The sequence below is a fragment of the Physeter macrocephalus genome, chromosome 14 (assembly GCF_002837175.3).
Source record: "Physeter macrocephalus isolate SW-GA chromosome 14, ASM283717v5, whole genome shotgun sequence".
In the NCBI taxonomy this organism is placed as follows: domain Eukaryota; kingdom Metazoa; phylum Chordata; class Mammalia; order Artiodactyla; family Physeteridae; genus Physeter; species Physeter macrocephalus.
In genome coordinates this window covers 84,386,588-84,404,531 of record NC_041227.1, presented here as the reverse complement: position 1 = coordinate 84,404,531, position 17,944 = coordinate 84,386,588, and the positions used below count along the sequence as shown (strand labels likewise).

General features: G+C 42.1%; 1 protein-coding gene across 1 annotated transcript in view; it reads left to right on the top strand.

Annotated features, from left to right (window-relative positions):
- The window catches only part of COX10 (cytochrome c oxidase assembly factor heme A:farnesyltransferase COX10), a 113,843-nt gene that overhangs the window by 62,122 nt on the left and 33,777 nt on the right, over nt 1–17,944 (top strand). Inside the window, 1 exon segment of the mRNA XM_024127899.3 lies at nt 16,237–16,307. Within this exon segment, the coding sequence (XP_023983667.2) occupies nt 16,237–16,307 (71 nt within the window).

Genomic DNA, 17,944 nt, shown 5'->3' with positions numbered 1-17,944 from the left:
TTTTAAGTAATGACAGATAATTAAAAATAATAAGGCTTAGAGATGAAGGTAGAGAGGAAGAAAACGCTGGCTTAAAACAAAGCAAAGAAACATAAAGGTGATTTATTTGTAAAAGCTTAGGACTTCGAGCAGTCTCCTGTGAAGGCAGGCATCCTGCGTCATTGCAAACAAGGTCGGATGAGGCTCAGTGAATTGTTCTGAAAACTCACATAGGAGAAATTTTAGAAACACTTCCATCCACAACTGATTTTAATTTTATAAATATTTGGCTATTCAAAATAGAAAATTACTTCATTAATCTAGAAAATTAATTCGTGTGCCTCATTTTCTTTCTCAGAGAGGACAGAAAAATGAGGTGTGACTTACTCACTTGACCTCTGAGTAATAAGCATCCTTTTAAGGAAAAGCTGGGTAATTCTATATACCTTTTTTTAGATGTTTTTCTTGCTACTAACCCAAAAGTCTAGATTTGTTTTCATTCGTTACCAGTTTGCTTAACCCCCTTTTTTGCTGTTGGCTTGGCTGCACCATGCTGATGTTATAGGAAATTTCTCAGCATAAAGCCCAGTTGAGACTTTGGTTGTTTGAAGGCTGTACTTATTTGTTTTCTTGATATGTGCATGTCAAAACTTAGAGTGAATCTCCTCCTTCAAAATACATTTTTTGCTGGGGTGTTCTTTTTTGTGATTATCTTACTTATGAGGTTAGCAGAACAAGAACTCTACCTTGACACACAGTGTTAGGAATTAATTGTAGTGAAAGGAGACAGAAAAACATGCATGACTGTAGTCTGTTCATACAGATATTTGCATGTGCTGTTGACTTCATTTTAACAATCAATGCTTTATTAACTTAAGACTTTTTGTAAAGTTGTAAGGTTTAGTTTACATCCTATGTTGAAATCTTTTTTTTAAGTCAATGAGACGTCTTTTTTTAAATCAATGAGAAATTAAATGAGTAAAGATGTTTTCGGTTTGTTTTTTTTTTTTTAAATTGTTTTACCTAATGCTGGCGAGGATGCTGGAAGGCAGGCCCTCTCAGGCTGTTGAGAATGTAAATTGGGACAATCTTTCTGGAGGGAAGTTTTGGAAGTGTAGTTTAAAATTGTTAAAAATGTACATTCCCCTCAACCCAGCAATTCCATTTCTAGAAATGTTTTAAATTATCAAAATATGTGCATGTATTTTATGTATTAAAATTCGTTAGACATAATTTCGACATACAAAAATGGGCTCCGTTAAATTATGTTTTATCCATATAATGGCATACTATGAATATCATAAAAGTCACATTTCCAAATAGCATTTAATGACACGGTAAGTTTGTGAGTGTTATGAAACAAATATTAGATTATTATAGTGAATACAATATGTATATGTCTGAGTGGTAGATCCAAAAGTATTTATAGCTTTTAACCTAGTAATTTTCCTTTTGGAAATGAACATATATAAAATGAAAGTAAACAAATATTTACACTTCTTTTAAAACACTGAACAAAGATAAGGAGAATAAAAGTAATTCTCCCTACGAGTTATTATATATTTAATGTTTTAATACAGAAAATCTTAAGGGTAGTGTTAAAGGACTGTGCTTATCTACAGACTGTAAGAACTTTCTAAAACAAATCACTTTAAAATAAATGAGTGAACGGAGAAAAAATAAAGAGCATTAAGATAGACTGGAAAGGACACGCTCTGGGGTGTCAGAAGGACCGAGGGATCTGAGTCCTGACATTCCGGGGGCTGGGGTGGAACCGGGATCTCTTCAATTCGGTATCGGGACATCACTGCTATTTTCAGTTGTCAAATGCAATTTATATCCAGATTCATCAGCGTGCCCTTAGACAAATTGCTTGTATTTCTTTGTTTTTTTTTCTCCATGCAGATTTACAATTACAGTTTTGTGATTGTTATCAGAGCTCTTTAATACCAAAATGTTCTTGAAGTATTCTTTCAAAGATTTCAAACAGCGATGATCATTAAAGGGACACACATGAATAAAATTTCCTTAGAGAGGGAATAACATCCCTCAGTTACAATATATTGGTTTATAGCTCTTGTCCAATCTTTTTCAATACACATACACAGATAGGCACTATACTGTATATGGCATGTCATAATTTTATTTTTTTCTCCTAATACCGAATCATGAACTTCCCAAGTCACTCGGTATCATTTGCTTTTAAAAGGCTTTAAACATGTTGTATATTATGCCATTATACAAGTAAAGCAAAATTTACATTAACTAAGCCCATATTGTTGGATATTGGAATTGTGTCCAATACTTTGTGTTTCCACTGCAGTGAGGCATGTCAGTGGTTCTTTTGGAAAAGAATAAAATCATTTGAAACATATTCTTTATATTATTATACCCCTAATGGTAACTGCTATAGTGGTGGCAGGAAGTGGTTTTTAAGTTTGTATTTCTTACTTGTGAAGGGTTAACCCTACCAATTGTTAAGCGCTAGCTGCACAAGTAAACACAGACTTCTGCTAAAAGTTCTCAGGAGTCTTGTACCCCAGTGCCTGGTGGGCCAGATTTTAAATGTACCAGTTTTGAGTCTCATAATCTTTCCTTCCTCCGAACCTTATTTTTGGCAGTTATCGTCTGCATCTCTGTGAATCTTATCATGCTGCCTCTTATTATTTTATAAATTAAGTATCTTATCTCCCGAGCTGGCCTGTGATCTGGGGCCAGGGTCTCCGTCTCACGGCCCCTCAGGGCATCCTCATCCCAGCCGTGTCTCACGCTCAAGCCTCCTGTGCTGGGTGGCGCGTAGGGCCATGATTGAGCACGGGGCCTCAGGCAGCCCGGGTTCAAATCCAAGCCTTAAGACCCCGGTTAATTACTTGTCTGGGTCTCAGTTATCTCGACTTTCAAATGAAGATAATGGTAATACCTACCTCCAGGAGATAAGGCTTAATACACAAAACACTGAGCCCAGGCGTGGGAATAGTAAACCCTCCCTGAGTAATAGCTAATAGCGGTACTTATTCCTGATCTGTTCAGAATAAGTCAGTGCATTGCTGTAGCCTCATCAGTATTAAGAAGGCATTTTCCCATTGCTCTTCTGTGTTTGCTTGTCCGTTACATTCATTTAGTCATGAAACTAACTACAGATTTTCACCTGCTTCAAGTTGTGACTGGTTATCGTGAGAAGCTAACATTTGAATGAACCCTCACAATATTAGCCAGGATCCATCAAATTGTTTTATGCATAGCGAATTTGCTGGTCACCTCATGGGAAATATATTTCCTTCATTACTAAATCCATAGCTGAGAATGTGCACTGTTTTTCAAGTAAAAAGCTGATCAAAATAAAAGGTTTTACAATTTTATTATTTAAGCTTTCATAAGACAGTTTCAAATGAAGTAACGTAGCTATATATTTTTGTAATGTCTAATTAAGTCAGTGGATTTTTTGGCAGTAAAATAAAATAAAATTGCGTAGTGATTGCAAACTTAGGTATTTTGTTCATCAGCATCACAGCTCACAGTGGAAAAACTACAGATGTGCACACTTGAGGCCTTCTACCTGGAAGAACCCCTCTGTCGCCTCCAGTGTTTAGTATCAGAAATGGTTTCGGCTGGTAGTCCTAAGCTTGCTGGACTAAATGTCTGTAAATCCTTGAGCAAATCAGAGTATGCTATAATAGTAAAAATAAAACAAGACTTCTGAGAAATATGGCCTTAGCGAGCTACAGCCATGAATAAACAAATAAAGCTGTGGAAAATATAGGTTTGAGGACTTCTTAAAAGTGAAGAAACCTTTTCTAAAAGAAGCCTCTTCTCTTAAGTCTGCTTGACCTGCCATGTTTGTAAGGGCCTTTCTCCCTCAAACTAACCCTCAGAAGCGTTTGTGATGAAACTTTTACATTTCTAATGTGTTTTGGAAAACCTCAAAGATTTAATGTGGTTTGGAAAATGTAATGTAACATTTAATTTTTAAAAATATTCCCAAACCATCTGCAAATCTTTCTTTAAATGTAGCCACATCTATCTGTATAATTTACTCTTTGTGCTTATTATTTTTCTCATTATTATAATAAAACAAAATTTGGAAAAGAGAGCAAAAATCCATAGACCCACCACTCTGAACAAATTATAAACTATAAACTATATTATTAGTGTTTGAAGCATTTTCCCAGATTATTAGAGTCTTAATTATCATCTTTAATGACTGCCTGATGTTCCATCAAGGTGTCTTACCACATTGTAAGCGTTCCTTTAGTGCCCTTCCAGTGTTTATCTGTTAAAAGCAACCCTGCAGCAGACGTTTTAAGTTTTTATCGTGTAGTTTTCTCCTGTACTTCTATATCATTTCCTTGATATGTAGTTCCAGAAGTGGAATTTATTAGAAACGAACTAAACTCATTATATTTAGAGTTCCTTACTGCCCTTCATAAGAACGTTTTCTTTTTCTTTTGTAAATGATATTGAAATAATATATTCTTATTCTCATATTCCTGTTTTTGTTTTTAATTTCAGGCATTTTATATTCTTAATCTCATTGACTCGTTATGAAGCAATACAAAATTTAGATTATTAAATATCGTGTAGTATATGTGGTCGGTAAATCTTCAGCGAGCCTGTTCATTTAATTGCAATGTCACATCTGATTTCTTGGTTGCATAGCTTTCAAAATCTTGATTTGTGATGGTAGTTTTCTTTTTAAAAAAACTTTTAATAGAATTAATTTTTAAGTCATCACATTATGATAAATGATAAATAAAATGAGGTATATATTCTCATTTATATATTTTTAAGGTACATATTCTCTCAAATATATTTAATTATAAGAGCTGTCATTTTGAAAAATTATACTAGTATGAACTAGACTCTGCTTTATTGCTGTTCCTCATATATTCTTTCAAGAATTCATATGTGGAGATTGTCTGGGATTTTTCAGCCTAATTATAAGTTATAGTGCTAATGTATCTGTTAAAGATCAGTTGACCAAGTCCCAACCCCCTCTTCCCAATGTGACTTGTCTTATTAGTTGGTAGTATACCTGTAAAGACTGCCTTTTAGAGAATGAGAAGTATTTTAGTCACGTCTCGTTACGGGATAAAGGTCACTGTCAACGGATAAACTGCAATAAACGTCCGTATGGTTAGGTACTTCGGCAGACTGCGTTGTTACAAAGACATTCATTACGGAACATTGTTTTTCATCATTACAGATTTAATTATAAAAGTCTCTTTGCCTTTCTGTTTGCCGTGGCTGCTTGTGGGAGTGGTAGTTACTTACTGTTTTCCTGGCACATAAATTCAGGGTTTCTCTGCTTCACAGAAGAGAGACTAGTGCATGATCTGGAAGGCTTTTTTAAAATATAGGAGAACGGTGGTCCACTTGGTATTTCTAAAGTACAACCTCTGATTAGACGTGCACTCATATAAGCTCTTACGTGTTTTATCCGTAAAAGCTGACTCTGGGTACCGCGTAGAGTTTAGCCTGGTGCCAGCTCCCCCTCATTTGCTTTCTCACCCACCCTCAGTGTGGGGGCTTCCTGGTGCCTGCTCTCGCTGTCTGCTGTCGCCGGCACTAAGGAAGGGAGTGCTCGCATCTCTTAGGAAGCCTGCCCTCCCCTTAGCGTGTGGAAACCGGAGGGGAATTCGCTGGCGGTCCAGGGGTTAGGACTCCGGGCTTCCACTGCTGGGCGCTCGGGCTTGATCCCTGGTCGCGGAACTGAGATCCTGCAAGACGTGAGGCGCGGCCAAAAAAATTAAAATTAAAAAAATTTTTAAAAACTGGTAAGAAAGGTGGTCGTTAAAATTAAAGCCTTTTCCGTTTGGAAGCATTTCTTTAAGACATTAATGCTGTCCGTTTAACTCATATTTATTAGAAAACTAGATTGCTACTTTACACGGATAGTTGTGCAAACACAGAAAATCATATATATTCTAAGAATTGCCTCTGAGGCAAAAAAATGTGATGCTGACAGAAACTACATGGACATGTAATCATTGGTTGCAATTCTTTAAGTATTGGGATTTGATGATCAAATAAATAGCTTAGCCATTCACCTAAGCTGCATAATCATACTAATAAGTTCACAGTCACATATCAATTACTGTAATTCATAGGCATTTTTAAATGTTTGCCTGCTTCCTGGGATATTGCTATTTGACTGAAAAGTTAGAAATATTTAAGTTCTCTTTATGCCATTTTTTTTTTTTTTTTTTTTTTGCGCTGTACGCGGGCCTCTCACCGCTGCGGCCTCTCCCGTTGCGGAGCACAGGCTCCGGACGCGCAGGCTCAGCGGCCGTGGCTCACGGGCCCAGCCGCTCCGCGGCGCGTGGGATCCTCCCGGACCGGGGCACGAACCCGGTTCCCCCGCATCGGCAGGCGGACGCGCAACCACTGCGCCACCAGGGAAGCCTCTTTATGCCATTTTTAATTAATTAAATTTAAAACTTTTAAAAAGTTCCCATTGAAAAACTCAAAGTGAACGTCAGAACCCTATTATATCTTTTCTTTCTTAGAAACTCCAAGTAATTTGGAATTTTTATCCACCTATCTTAGAAAAGGAAACATTTCTTCCCGGTTTGCTTTTAACAGGAAGACTGAAAATATTTTTGTGTGTGAATGGAAAGCTTTTCTTCCGTGGATCAACCGCTGTGTTATTTCGGCATCATTCTATAAGGTGGTCAATGCACATGTTACACTCTCAGAACACAGTAACCATGCTTATAACATGTCACAGGTTTTTGTTTGGCTTCTCAGGAAAGAAGTTATATACTTAAACTTTTCTCGGTTCTGGGAAATTTCCCAGTATCCTTCCCTTACCTATGACAGATGTCTTGCCCTACCGAAAGAATTTTCTGCCGTTTCCTGTGTTTCAGTGAAGGAACTGTAGGCCCTTCTCTGTAGGCCCAACTCTATGCTCACATATATATTCTGAATATATCAGACACAGAATCAAGTCATGTCCAGTAATCAGATTGAAAGGAAAGCAGTGGGAATATAGGAACAGAAACAATTATAAAAGGTTGTCAGAAGTATTCCACTTAATGACTACTTATATAACACCTGTGTTCCCTTCTTAAGCCTTTGAAAATGCCCCAATATATTTTATGTGCTATTTTATTTTTTGATTCAAGTATTATTTCCATGATTATTTATTATTATTTTGATGTAATAGTCATTGTTTTTATTCACCATTCCAGTTATTTTCTTTTTCACTTAAGTTCCTAAAGAAGCTCATTTTGTAATATACCTGCTTTCAGCACGAAGGCTTTCAAAAGATTATTTAAAAATAATTTTTAATCGGCAAGAGACTGTTTGAGGATTGTAGGGGAAAATAGGCAGCAGAAAAATTTTACTAAAGTTGAAATGCACTATAATTGTACCCCCGTCACAGAATCTCAGAGACAGAAGGGAATGGGGTCATTAAAGAGCGGTTTCGAGTCGCTTTGCTTAAGATAACATAGTAAGTAAGTAGGTAGTTGGTGTCTCCTCAGAAGCCGAATCATTTCCCTTTGCAGCCGTATAGGATCTGAAGTTCAAAAAATAAACCGTAATCTTAGAAGAAATGTGTTAAACTTCCAACGCGTTATTGAACATTTACAGAAGGCCTGCGTAACTCTATTTTTAAGGTATATATTCTCTGATCCGCAGAATGAGTGAGACACATTTTTCCCGGATCCCCCCAGCCTCCTCCTCTCTGCCGCCCCCTCCTGGGTGTGTAGAGTAACGCGACGATTAAACCAACAGGGGCCGGGGTGCCGGCGCAGGCTGGCGCAGGCTGGCTCCGGGCCACGTGCGGACAGGGGAGGTTTTGTGTCACTCCAGGTTTTGGTGTATCGCCGTGTCCTCACGAGGGAGGGGATCACCCAGTTGAAATACATACTGCAACCCCTGAGGGATTAAGTGTGTTTCCTTTGCTTTGTAGTTCAGAATTTTACAGTTTCTTTGTTTGGAACGTCTCCAATGGCTTAATGATTTCTGTAGCTCCCACCCCCGCCCCATGGGACCAGATGTGTACCAGAGCAGCAGCTGAATCTCTGTAGATTTGCCAGTTTTATTGCTCACCTTGTGGTATAAACTTCTTTTCGAGTATCGTATCGTTCTTCTGCCATGGATCCTAGATAAAGGTGATTTTACTTATTTCTCGCCTTTTAAAATGTTCATGTTCTATTTTTTTTTTTTAATGGTGGCATTTAAACTCTTTGTAGTATTTTAGGGAACTGTTTCAGAGGTCAGACTTGTCATATTATTGATAGTTTATCACCATTAATGGTTTCAGTAAGCACGCGTGTTTTTTTATAGTTGTGGAGGGATCCACAAGACTTTATTAACTTGCTAGTCTTGTCCCCATTAGATTAGGATGAAGTAGCACTAGCTGAGGAGAGGTTCCTTTCATCTGCGAGACCCAAGTTTTAAAAAGTTGGGTTTTAAAAATAAAATCGCAATATAAATAGTCTGTTCATATTAGTCGCCTTTAGTGGACTTTAATGCATTTATTTATTGTTCTTCAAAACTGGCCTTCAGAATTACCTATTTTAAAAATGATTTTTGCAAAGATGGAATTATGGTCCTTGGCAGCTGTTAGAATAGAAGTCCCTTGGAGCTTATTGCGAGATCTCTGGAGGGGTCTTCACCTCGCCCCGGACGCCTCCTGCTGTTGACCGTGCTGGCTAAGACGAGGGCCCCGAACTTCATGTGCGGTAGGAGCAGAGACCGCGTCCTCTCTTTTCCAAACGCTAACCTTGTGCTCAAGTCTGCTGACGACACGGGGAGACGTGTGGGCTTGGGAGAAAACTAAGCATGTTGAGGTAGGGGTGGGAAAGGTCCAGCTAAAAGACACCATGCTGTGGAGAAAAGGGGTGCTTGATGGACTAGGTTTCATAGGAGGTGGGAGGGAACAGGGTCGCCAGCCCAGGTGGAGGGAAGGAGGAGGCTGCACCCACCGGTTGAGAGCGGACCAGGTTGAACTCGCCCCCCACCCTCCCGTGAAGAGGAGCAGAGCCAGTGGGCTGGAGGGGTCCAGGGGGCTCGCCAGGGGGTGGTACGAGCCCCCTTTGAAACTGGTGACTCTGAACTTGAAGTGAATCCTGTGTCGTGTCGGTGGTTGTTCAGGCAGAGCTCCACTGCCGAGGCACCCACGAGAAGCAGAACGTAGGGCCGACCAGTAAGTCAGCTCTGCGCTGAGGATGGATGCGGCACAGCTACCGCGAAGGGTCCCTGCGGGCAGGGCCGACTGCCCCTGAGGACCTGACAGGAGGTTCAGACCCCTCGAGGGGAGCAGTCAGGGGCCAGGGAAGATGAGGCCCCGGGAGGTGAGGGGCCGGAGCTTCTGTGAAGGGCCTTCGGTGCCACGTGAGTGCCTGGACTTTACTCCCTGGGCGCGGGTAGCCGTGGAGAGTTTTCGGCTGGGAGCTAACACGATCAGGTCTGCTGTACCTGAGAAGATCGCGTTGGCTGCTGTGTGAGAAGGTGATAGGGGTGATCGATACTGCACATGGGAAGTGTTGAGGGGCTGCTGTCACCTAGGCACAAGAAAACGGTCGCCTGAGTTAACGGTGTGGCGCCAGGGTGGAGGGAAATGGTGTCCTTGACAAATAGTCAGGATCAGCATTTTATCCTGTGGTTCTTTCTGGGGGAAAAAAGGGTTCTAATTGACTCAGGCTCCGTTGATACTGGCTTTCTACTAGATGAGTTTAGCTATTCTTTATTAGTTAACCTAACGAAAGTCTGTCCAGATTTTACATTTGTATCATTTAGGTAAAAATTTTTATTACGTTTTTTTTTTTTTTTCCTAAGTAGAACATACATGGTCTTTATAGACAATTGTAAAATACAAAAAGAATACTCACGCCACATCTCTCTACCCAGATCTTGTAAATATTTTGCTGTGTTTTCCTTCCATCTCTTTTCAGAAAGCAGTGTTACAAATTGAGTTCCCTCCGGCAGGAGAAGGGGTGACCTATAACACCATTTCTGAAGCTCGTGAAAACCAGTGCAACTTTCTGAGTTTTCTTTTACTTACAGGATGTGGTACTTCAGGCCTCTGATAAGTGCTGGGTGACCTTTTAGGGCGAAGCCTTGAAATACAGCTCAATGAGCGAGGGCCTGAGTAGCATGTTTGGAGGAGAACATTACCCCAGCACGTCGTGAGCACACACACACCTTATTTCAAATACCTCGTGGGGAAAAATCAATGGGAACAGCTAGTCTCACTTAATTTGTTTATTCTTGGTATGGCAGTGGAACACTGGTAACAACCAAAGAGCCATGGCTGACCGCATATCTTAACTGATTTGTAAGCTGAAAGTAATGGTATGTGGAACCCTGCTGGATAAGGTGCCTCTCCCGGTGCTTTATTTATTTATTTTTGTTAACATCCCTTTTAACTTGGTCTGAGACCGATTGAGACATTATCTTGGACCTGGGAGGCTCTGAGCCATACTGGAATGACAAACACTTGTTGACAGCTTTGAGAAGATGGATGGAAAAACAAACTCCGACAGGGTTCACACGTTTGTTTTTCCTTTGAGTCTTTAGAAGAAGTTGCCCCCATTATTTAGCATAGGGGAAGAAAAAGTTGCACCTCGTTATCAAAGTCAGTATTTCCTGAGCCTGACTTGCAGGCATCTCTAGAACACATCTACTTTTTGCATAGCGTGTAATTAATCAAAATAGGAGTAGGAAGTTCATCACTTGGGCCAAGTTATATTTCGACCTGCCTTTGGTGTCTGTGTCATTTTAGCTCACAAAATTCAGCAGTGTCGTAAGTATGTTGTTATCTGTTAGAAGGGTTAATAAGTATATTTTATATATGAGCAGCATCTCTCTGGAGTAATAATCATTATCTACTAATATAAAAGCATGGTATAATAGAAAAACACAAATCTGATATTAGGAATCTAATAAATATTTACCCATTGGTGTAATAGTGACCTGTATCTTAATGTGATTACAAGGAGGAAAAAGTAATCCATTTACTACTCTATTAAATAGATAGAACTATTGATCCCCAACTGATTATGAGACAAAGATTAATGTAAATTATTTACTATGTTTATAATGATGAATGCCTTTCAGATACTTAAACTAGGTGTAATGTAGGCAAGTTATTTTATAGGTATGACGTGAGATGAAATGATTTGGGGCCGTTAGCTTTACAGTGAGTTAGAAATAATTTCACTGCATCTGTCTGCCTAACATCTTCCCGTTTTCTTCTGGTAACAGAATTGTCCTTTCCTATCGAGAAAATAACACTCACGATTTGAGGGCGATACAGTGTCACTGTGTCTCTCCACCTGCACCCTCCCCGTGGTCACAGGCTAATCACATCATCACCTAGCTGTGAGGATTCATGGCCACGGTGGTTCTGGACTTTTCTTTTGGAGGTATCAGGAAATAAACTTTCTGCTAGGGTCACCCGGAGGACGAGAGTCTAGGGCTGCCCGTGCCATTTTGCCTGCTTCCTGGAAGGCGCCTGCATGCAGGAGTACTCGGAACAGGTGCGAGAGACAGAAAGAGCCAGAATCATGACAGCACATTTGGCACTGGACCCAGTAATTCCTAAAAGCAGGCGCAGCCCGGTCGTAAGAAATTAAGCCCCATTTTTGCTTTGAGCTGTTTGGGTTGTGTTTCTACCATTTGCAACCCCAAGAGCCTGACTCATATAACAGCTCATAGGATAGCTGGGAGGCAAGAAACTAGGAGGGGTGTCGACCGATGGAGGCTGGTGGGGTGGGGAACCGGAATTAAGGGGGAAATTTTAAATGAAAAGAATTCCAGAAGAACGACGGATTTTTATGAGGGAAAGAGACTGAGAGAAAAACTTCTTTTGGAGATGTACATCGACAGAAAATAAGTTGTTTGCTGAAGGAAAAAACCAGTATTATTCACTCCTGGGCAATGCATTGCTCTGATGTTTGAAGTTCTTACAGCCAGCCTTTCCTGTACTGGGACGTTGGAACTAAGAGGGCCGGACCCATATGGTGTTGGCTTCAACTGGAAAGGGCGGAGGTGGAGCCTAGGAGGTAACCTGACCCAAGGAATCAGTGGTGGGCCTCTCCTCCACTTCCCTTCATCCTGTTCCATGGCCACTGGCAACCCAAGAGAAGGAAGGACGTACCTTCCCTGGGCTTTTGGTTTGTAAAATCCCAAGGGAAGACTCTGTTTGAATCAGATACCCACTCAGTAAACCAGTCACTGTGTCCAGGCGTGGGGTAAAGTACTGGGTGACATGGCCATTTGAGACCTAATGACCAGAGCCTGCTAAAGGAAGGGCCCGAGAGGACAGGCCTGGGTTGAGCGGCTGTCCAAGTGTGTTCACCGAAGTGTATCACTGGGGGTGTTATTCGAAGCAGCGAGGGTATATGAAAAGGCGGGCCGAACAGTGTGTTCTAAGGGTTGGTAAGACAACATTTGTATTTTATTTTCAACACAAGTTGTAGGAGTTTTACTTCTCTGCTTCGGACGTAGTTGGAGCCAACTGAAATGATAATAACATTATGAAAAAATTGCAAAGCACAGGGGAAAAATGTGAGTAGATTATCAAGCCAGCTCTATGTTCTAAAGTGTTTAAATTTCTCATCTGTATTACCTCCGCTTTACGTTTTGGGAATGTGGTTTCAATAGCTAAACCAAAGCAGTGAACCTCACTGAAAGGCATTATAGGAAACGCATGAAAAACAGCGTAAAGCAGCATAACGCGCTCGGAGGAATTGTCTAGCCCTCGCTGGAATGAACCAGCAGTCTTGGTCAGCGTGGTATTTCTACCCAGATGTTGCTTGTCCTGATAAATTCAAGCGTTCCTGGGAGTCAGAAGCTACTGCCAAGTTTTGGCACCCTGCAGTTCAGTTGTTGTGTTCTAGACCTCAGTTCCCATCTTTGGATGGCTGACTTGCCAGAAACAGAAAATATAACATCTTTTTTCATCCAGATGAAACCATTCATTAGAATTCCTGAACTAAGTGTGTGTGTGTGTGTGTGTGTGTGTGTGTGTGTGTGTGTGCGCACGCGTGCGCACAGAGTTGAGAACAGCCAAGATAGTTATTTATACAAGAGTTTCTGTGTTATATTGGGTAACACCTTACCAGCATTTAAATAACATGATTTGTAATTGGAATCCTCATTTGTCCTGTGAAATTAAATTAATAGATCATGAAGGAAAGATTATTTCAAATACTTGTAGAATGTGTTGGAATATTGGGGAAGGGAGGGAATGTGACAGACAGAACGTTTTAATTATGTGTAACTTGAACACATTCAAAGAATTTCTTAACACTTATAAATTGTAAATCGTTTCAACATGTAATTCACTCTACAAATATACTTATTTGCAGTGATGGTTTATTTAATAAATTATTTATTGAGTGCCTATTTGCGTAGTTCTCTTTAACATTAAGGATGGGAAATTCACATATCTCAGGAAGCCTGTCATTGAGATCATAAGATGGACATACTGGACAGTTAACTACTTTAAACAGCGGCCCTGTTGAAAGTATTAGAGAAGAGGCCTGTATCAGTTAAGGTTTGATCAGGATGTCGGAACCACTTGAGAGATATAAGGGATTAGGCCTGGTGGGACCATGGATGTGATGCAGTCCCGTAAGCCTCTTGCCCCTGTACCTGGTGCCAGGCCTGAGGAAAGCAGAGGAGAGCAGGAGTGACCCGGAATCTGCAAGGAGAAGCAGAAGTGCACGAGAACAAACTGGGCCACGTGTCTGTTTCCTGCCGCTTCCAAGCCTGCACCTTTGGTGACGCAGGTTGGCCTGCAGGAGAGCATGCACTTGACCGTGGGACAGCACACAGACTTGGCCCAGGATCACGAGGTGTGGACGAGCTCGGGGGGCAGCTGCGGGCCCCGTGCCGCTCCGGGCCAGCAAGGCGAGCCAACGGATCCCAGCCGCCCTGTGTGAGCCGCAGTAGAGCCTGACCTCACACCAGTTTTGCAAGTGTAAACGTGGCCGCTCCTGCTTTCCCACCTTCCGGATCTCATGCGTGCTTCCGTGGCTGCCCCTAAGCTACAGCTGTGGGGAGAGGGCGTTCCGGGCAGCCTGGTTCCCGTGAGCTAAATCAGCACGGCCCAGACCCATCGCAGCTCGCCGTTGTTGGCCTGGAGCTCGGATACACCCTTCAGTCGTACTTCCAGATGAGGCGAGAGCAAAAAGTTGTGTGTATACTGAACATGATGAAATTCTCCTTCTTACAACCAACAGTTCACTGAGCCACTCCCTGAAAGAGGAGGCAAAGTGCCTTTATTCATCTCTGGGGGAAGGTGCACTTCTCTTCCAGCTGATCCTGTGTGACTTCAATTCTGAGGCATGAGAGTAAATACTATTAGCATATATTCAGTGGTAGGAGAATGGGAGACAAATAAAACATGTGGTTTATATATACAAACATATTTATAGTAAAACAAGGAGAAAGTACTCAGAACTATTACATTCCTTGTTTCTGCAACTGGTCGCAGGGTTGTAGCTGGTGTTTATTCTTCTGCTGGCCAATCCGCGCGCGTGCCCTTTGTCCTTGGACAGCTGTAGTTCCTTGCCACAAGAGATGACCCAAAGCTTAGTTCTTGGAGGCTCTGGGACCGGACCTCTTATACTCTGGTGGCAGGAAGGGAACGTGGCAATCCACTTTGTGGAACAGTTTCCTGAGTCGTTTCAACATGCATCTCCTCGATGACTCACTCCAGTGTGTTTACCTATGAGAAATAAAAGCATGTGTTCATGCAGCGACTTACACACAGACGTTCATCGCAGCTTTTTCGTAATAGGCAAAACCCGGAAACAATCCAAATATGCAACAAGTGAATGGATGTACAGATTGTGGTATTACCATGTCATGGAATATTAGCAGTAAAAAGGAATGACCTATTGATACACTCAGCGATAGGATGAATCTCAGAGTAATTATGCCACGTGAAAAAAAATCCAGACAAGCAGAGGGCGTATTATTTGATTCCATTTATGTAAAAGTCTAGAAAATGCAAATAGTCTGTAGGGGCACAGAGTAGTCCGTGTCTCCCTAAGGATGAGGTGTGGACAGGAGGGTGGGGGAGAGGGGCTGCAAGGAGGCATGACCGAGCTTTTGGGAGGACGGACGCATGCCGTGTCTTCATGTGCTGGTAGCTTCATGGGTGTGTACAGATGTCAGAACTTAAGCAAATCATATATTTTAAATACATGCAGTTTATTGTATATCAAGTGGACCTCAGTAAAGTTAAAAAAAAAAGGTTGAGCCAAAAATTGGATCGTCTGTATTTTCATTTACCAACTAGAGTGACACTGCCATCATGTGCAATCAGAAACAGACTTATCACCTTTTAGATTCTGTACTTCTTGACAAGTGATTGTTGTCTTTGCAGCATTTCGAGTTCACCTCAGGTGCAGTCACGTTTCCCAGTGGTTCAGGCAGGTGCCATGGGGATTGAAAGGAGGAGGGGATCACATCAGGTCAGAGGTTCAGGCTTCCATTAAACCGGACCTTAGTCTTGAAGGAAGGGTCGGGTTTGTGAGGGGCTGGGAGTCTTGTGGGCGGGTGCAGGCGTGGGGGAGAAGCGGCAGCTCTCGGCCTGCACGGCCGCAGTGGACACGTCACACGCTGCCCGACGTCGGTAGGTGAGAGCAACTGTTCTCATTTGCTGCTGAGGGAACTAAGGCTCCAGACGCTAAATATTTCCTGCAGCCTCAGACCTAGAAGCCACCTAAGTCTCCATCCCCACGGGCACTTTGCTGTGTTCATAAGACAGTGACAGGTGTGACACCCTGGTCTCAGGTGTACAGGAGAGCTGTCCCAGGCAGAGGGGCATGTGGCCCTAGTCTCGGTGTAACCTCATCACTTGTGCATGGTTTCATCTGGCATCTTACTCCCTTCAGACCTGGCTTTGGCTCTAGTAGCCCATTGCCCGTGGTCACCTGGTTCTTGGTTGATCCACAGGCTTTGGGATGTGTGACAAGTTCTGAAATCGTGGATGGCGTTAATGCTCTAAGCCTGAAACGTTGGCTTGGAGGAATGCAACTGTGTGTTTAACACGTGGTTTTCAAAGCAGGTAAAAGTAGAACTGTGCATGTTCCTGACAATTAGTGCATATATTTTTTTAAAATGTGTCTCTCCCAGAGAATTTTTCTCTAAAGAGTACCAAGAGTATGAGTTTGAAGTATCAAAATTAAAATGAAATTTACTGTGGAAAAAAAAACTGTAGAATTAAAGCAGAAGAGAATAATTGTTTCACACTGTGTTTAATGTTTTGTTTTGTTTTCAATCTTTTTGCAGTTCTTTGAGGTTCCATTTGATTCAAACATGAATAGGACAAAGAACAGACCTCTGGTTCGTGGACAGATCAGGTAAAATCATGAATGTCAGTCTCCTCCATGTTACAGAACATTCATTTGCTTGTCCATCCTGAATCATTTCCCAGTATTTTGCCTTGAGTTGTAGAGTGAAGAGAACACCCCACCCCCAAAGGGACATACGGGGAGGGGGATATGTAGTGCTCTCCAACTCTGACCAAAATGCAGGGCTCGGAGCTCAGAATGGATCTGAGATGGGCAGTTTTGCTGTGGGAATAACTGACGCGATAGATTTCCTTATTAGACTCGGTTTTGAGACGTGGGCTTGTTTTGCTCGTAATGGCTAAAGGTAAAAACATTCCATTAACACAGGTGATTTCAGACAGATCCATATAGGGTCTCAGCAGAAAGCTATGTCTGAATCCTTACGTTTTCAGATGAACTGAGAGCGCTGTTAGACCCCGAGTAAAGCACTGCGTCCCTTACTCTCCTCTCCACCAAATTCAACCAAGTAGAACTAAAAGGCATATAAATATTTTAATACCACTAATGGTTAATAATTAAACATTTGACTTCCTGGAGACCTCGAAACCGGCATTTAAAAATATCTTTTAAAGTCTAATAGCCAGCACAAGCCGAGAAGAATAGAAAGAGCCAGTGGTTCATGCTGCATGACTGTTCTAAGTCAGAGAAACCTCTGTCCACCTGTCCCGGCGGAGCCCTCGTGGAGCTCCAGATTTGTCGGCGTAACACTTGTGGGTCAAACAATCATGCATATCAAGCAAGACGGTAAAGGAGACAAATTCAGATGCAGTCAGATGTCTGTGTAAAGATAATTTTTAGTGTTTGCTGCTTTCAGCCATTCAGTTCTTAGATGTACCTAAATATTGAAAAGGGCAGTAGATCCAGATGAAAGTACCTAAGAACAGAAATCTCATATCCGACTGATATTTTATTTCCCTTTTTGAGATCCGATGCAGCTCTGTGCTGTCTTTATGTTTAGAAAGTGTCAGAAGCACTTTGACTTGAGTGAAGTCGTTTGAGAGGGCACATGTAAGCCCTGTAGCCCATCTCAAAAGCTAAAAGATGCCCCTGCCACTGCTGAAATCACAGGTGCGTTCCTACTTGTTTGGAATTTCTGTCCAGGCTTTTTCCCTCCGTGAAATCGTACTCCTTTAGGACCAAGGGAAACGGGATAAGGCCAGCAAACGGCCGTTAGGCATGGAATGGTCCTCAGATAAAGGCCGTCATTCTTCTAGTAGCTCGTCGTACTGCGCGCGGTGTGCTCATTTCCTCGCGCCCGGGAAAGCACGGTCTCTCGGTACCTCCAGGAGGGAGGAGCACCACGGCCTTGGCGGCTGGTGTTGGCAGTGCCCTTCTGTTAACCGAAGAGGCTGCAGTACGGTTATTAGTCCGGGTAGACTTGTAACTTATCTTTTGTTTGCAAGATGACCGAGGCAGACTCTCATTTATGATAATAAACCGTAATTGCTCTTCTAGAGGGCAAATTATAGGCCTGCAAAAGCTAGACTCAGACTTATTTTTCTAGCTAGGATGGTTCTTTTTTTTTTTCAGTACGCGGGCCTCTCCCTGTTGTGGCCTCTCCCGTCGCGGAGCACAGGCTCCGGGCGCCCAGGCTCAGCGGCCACGGCTCACGGGCCCAGCCGCTCCGCGGCACGTGGGATCCTCCC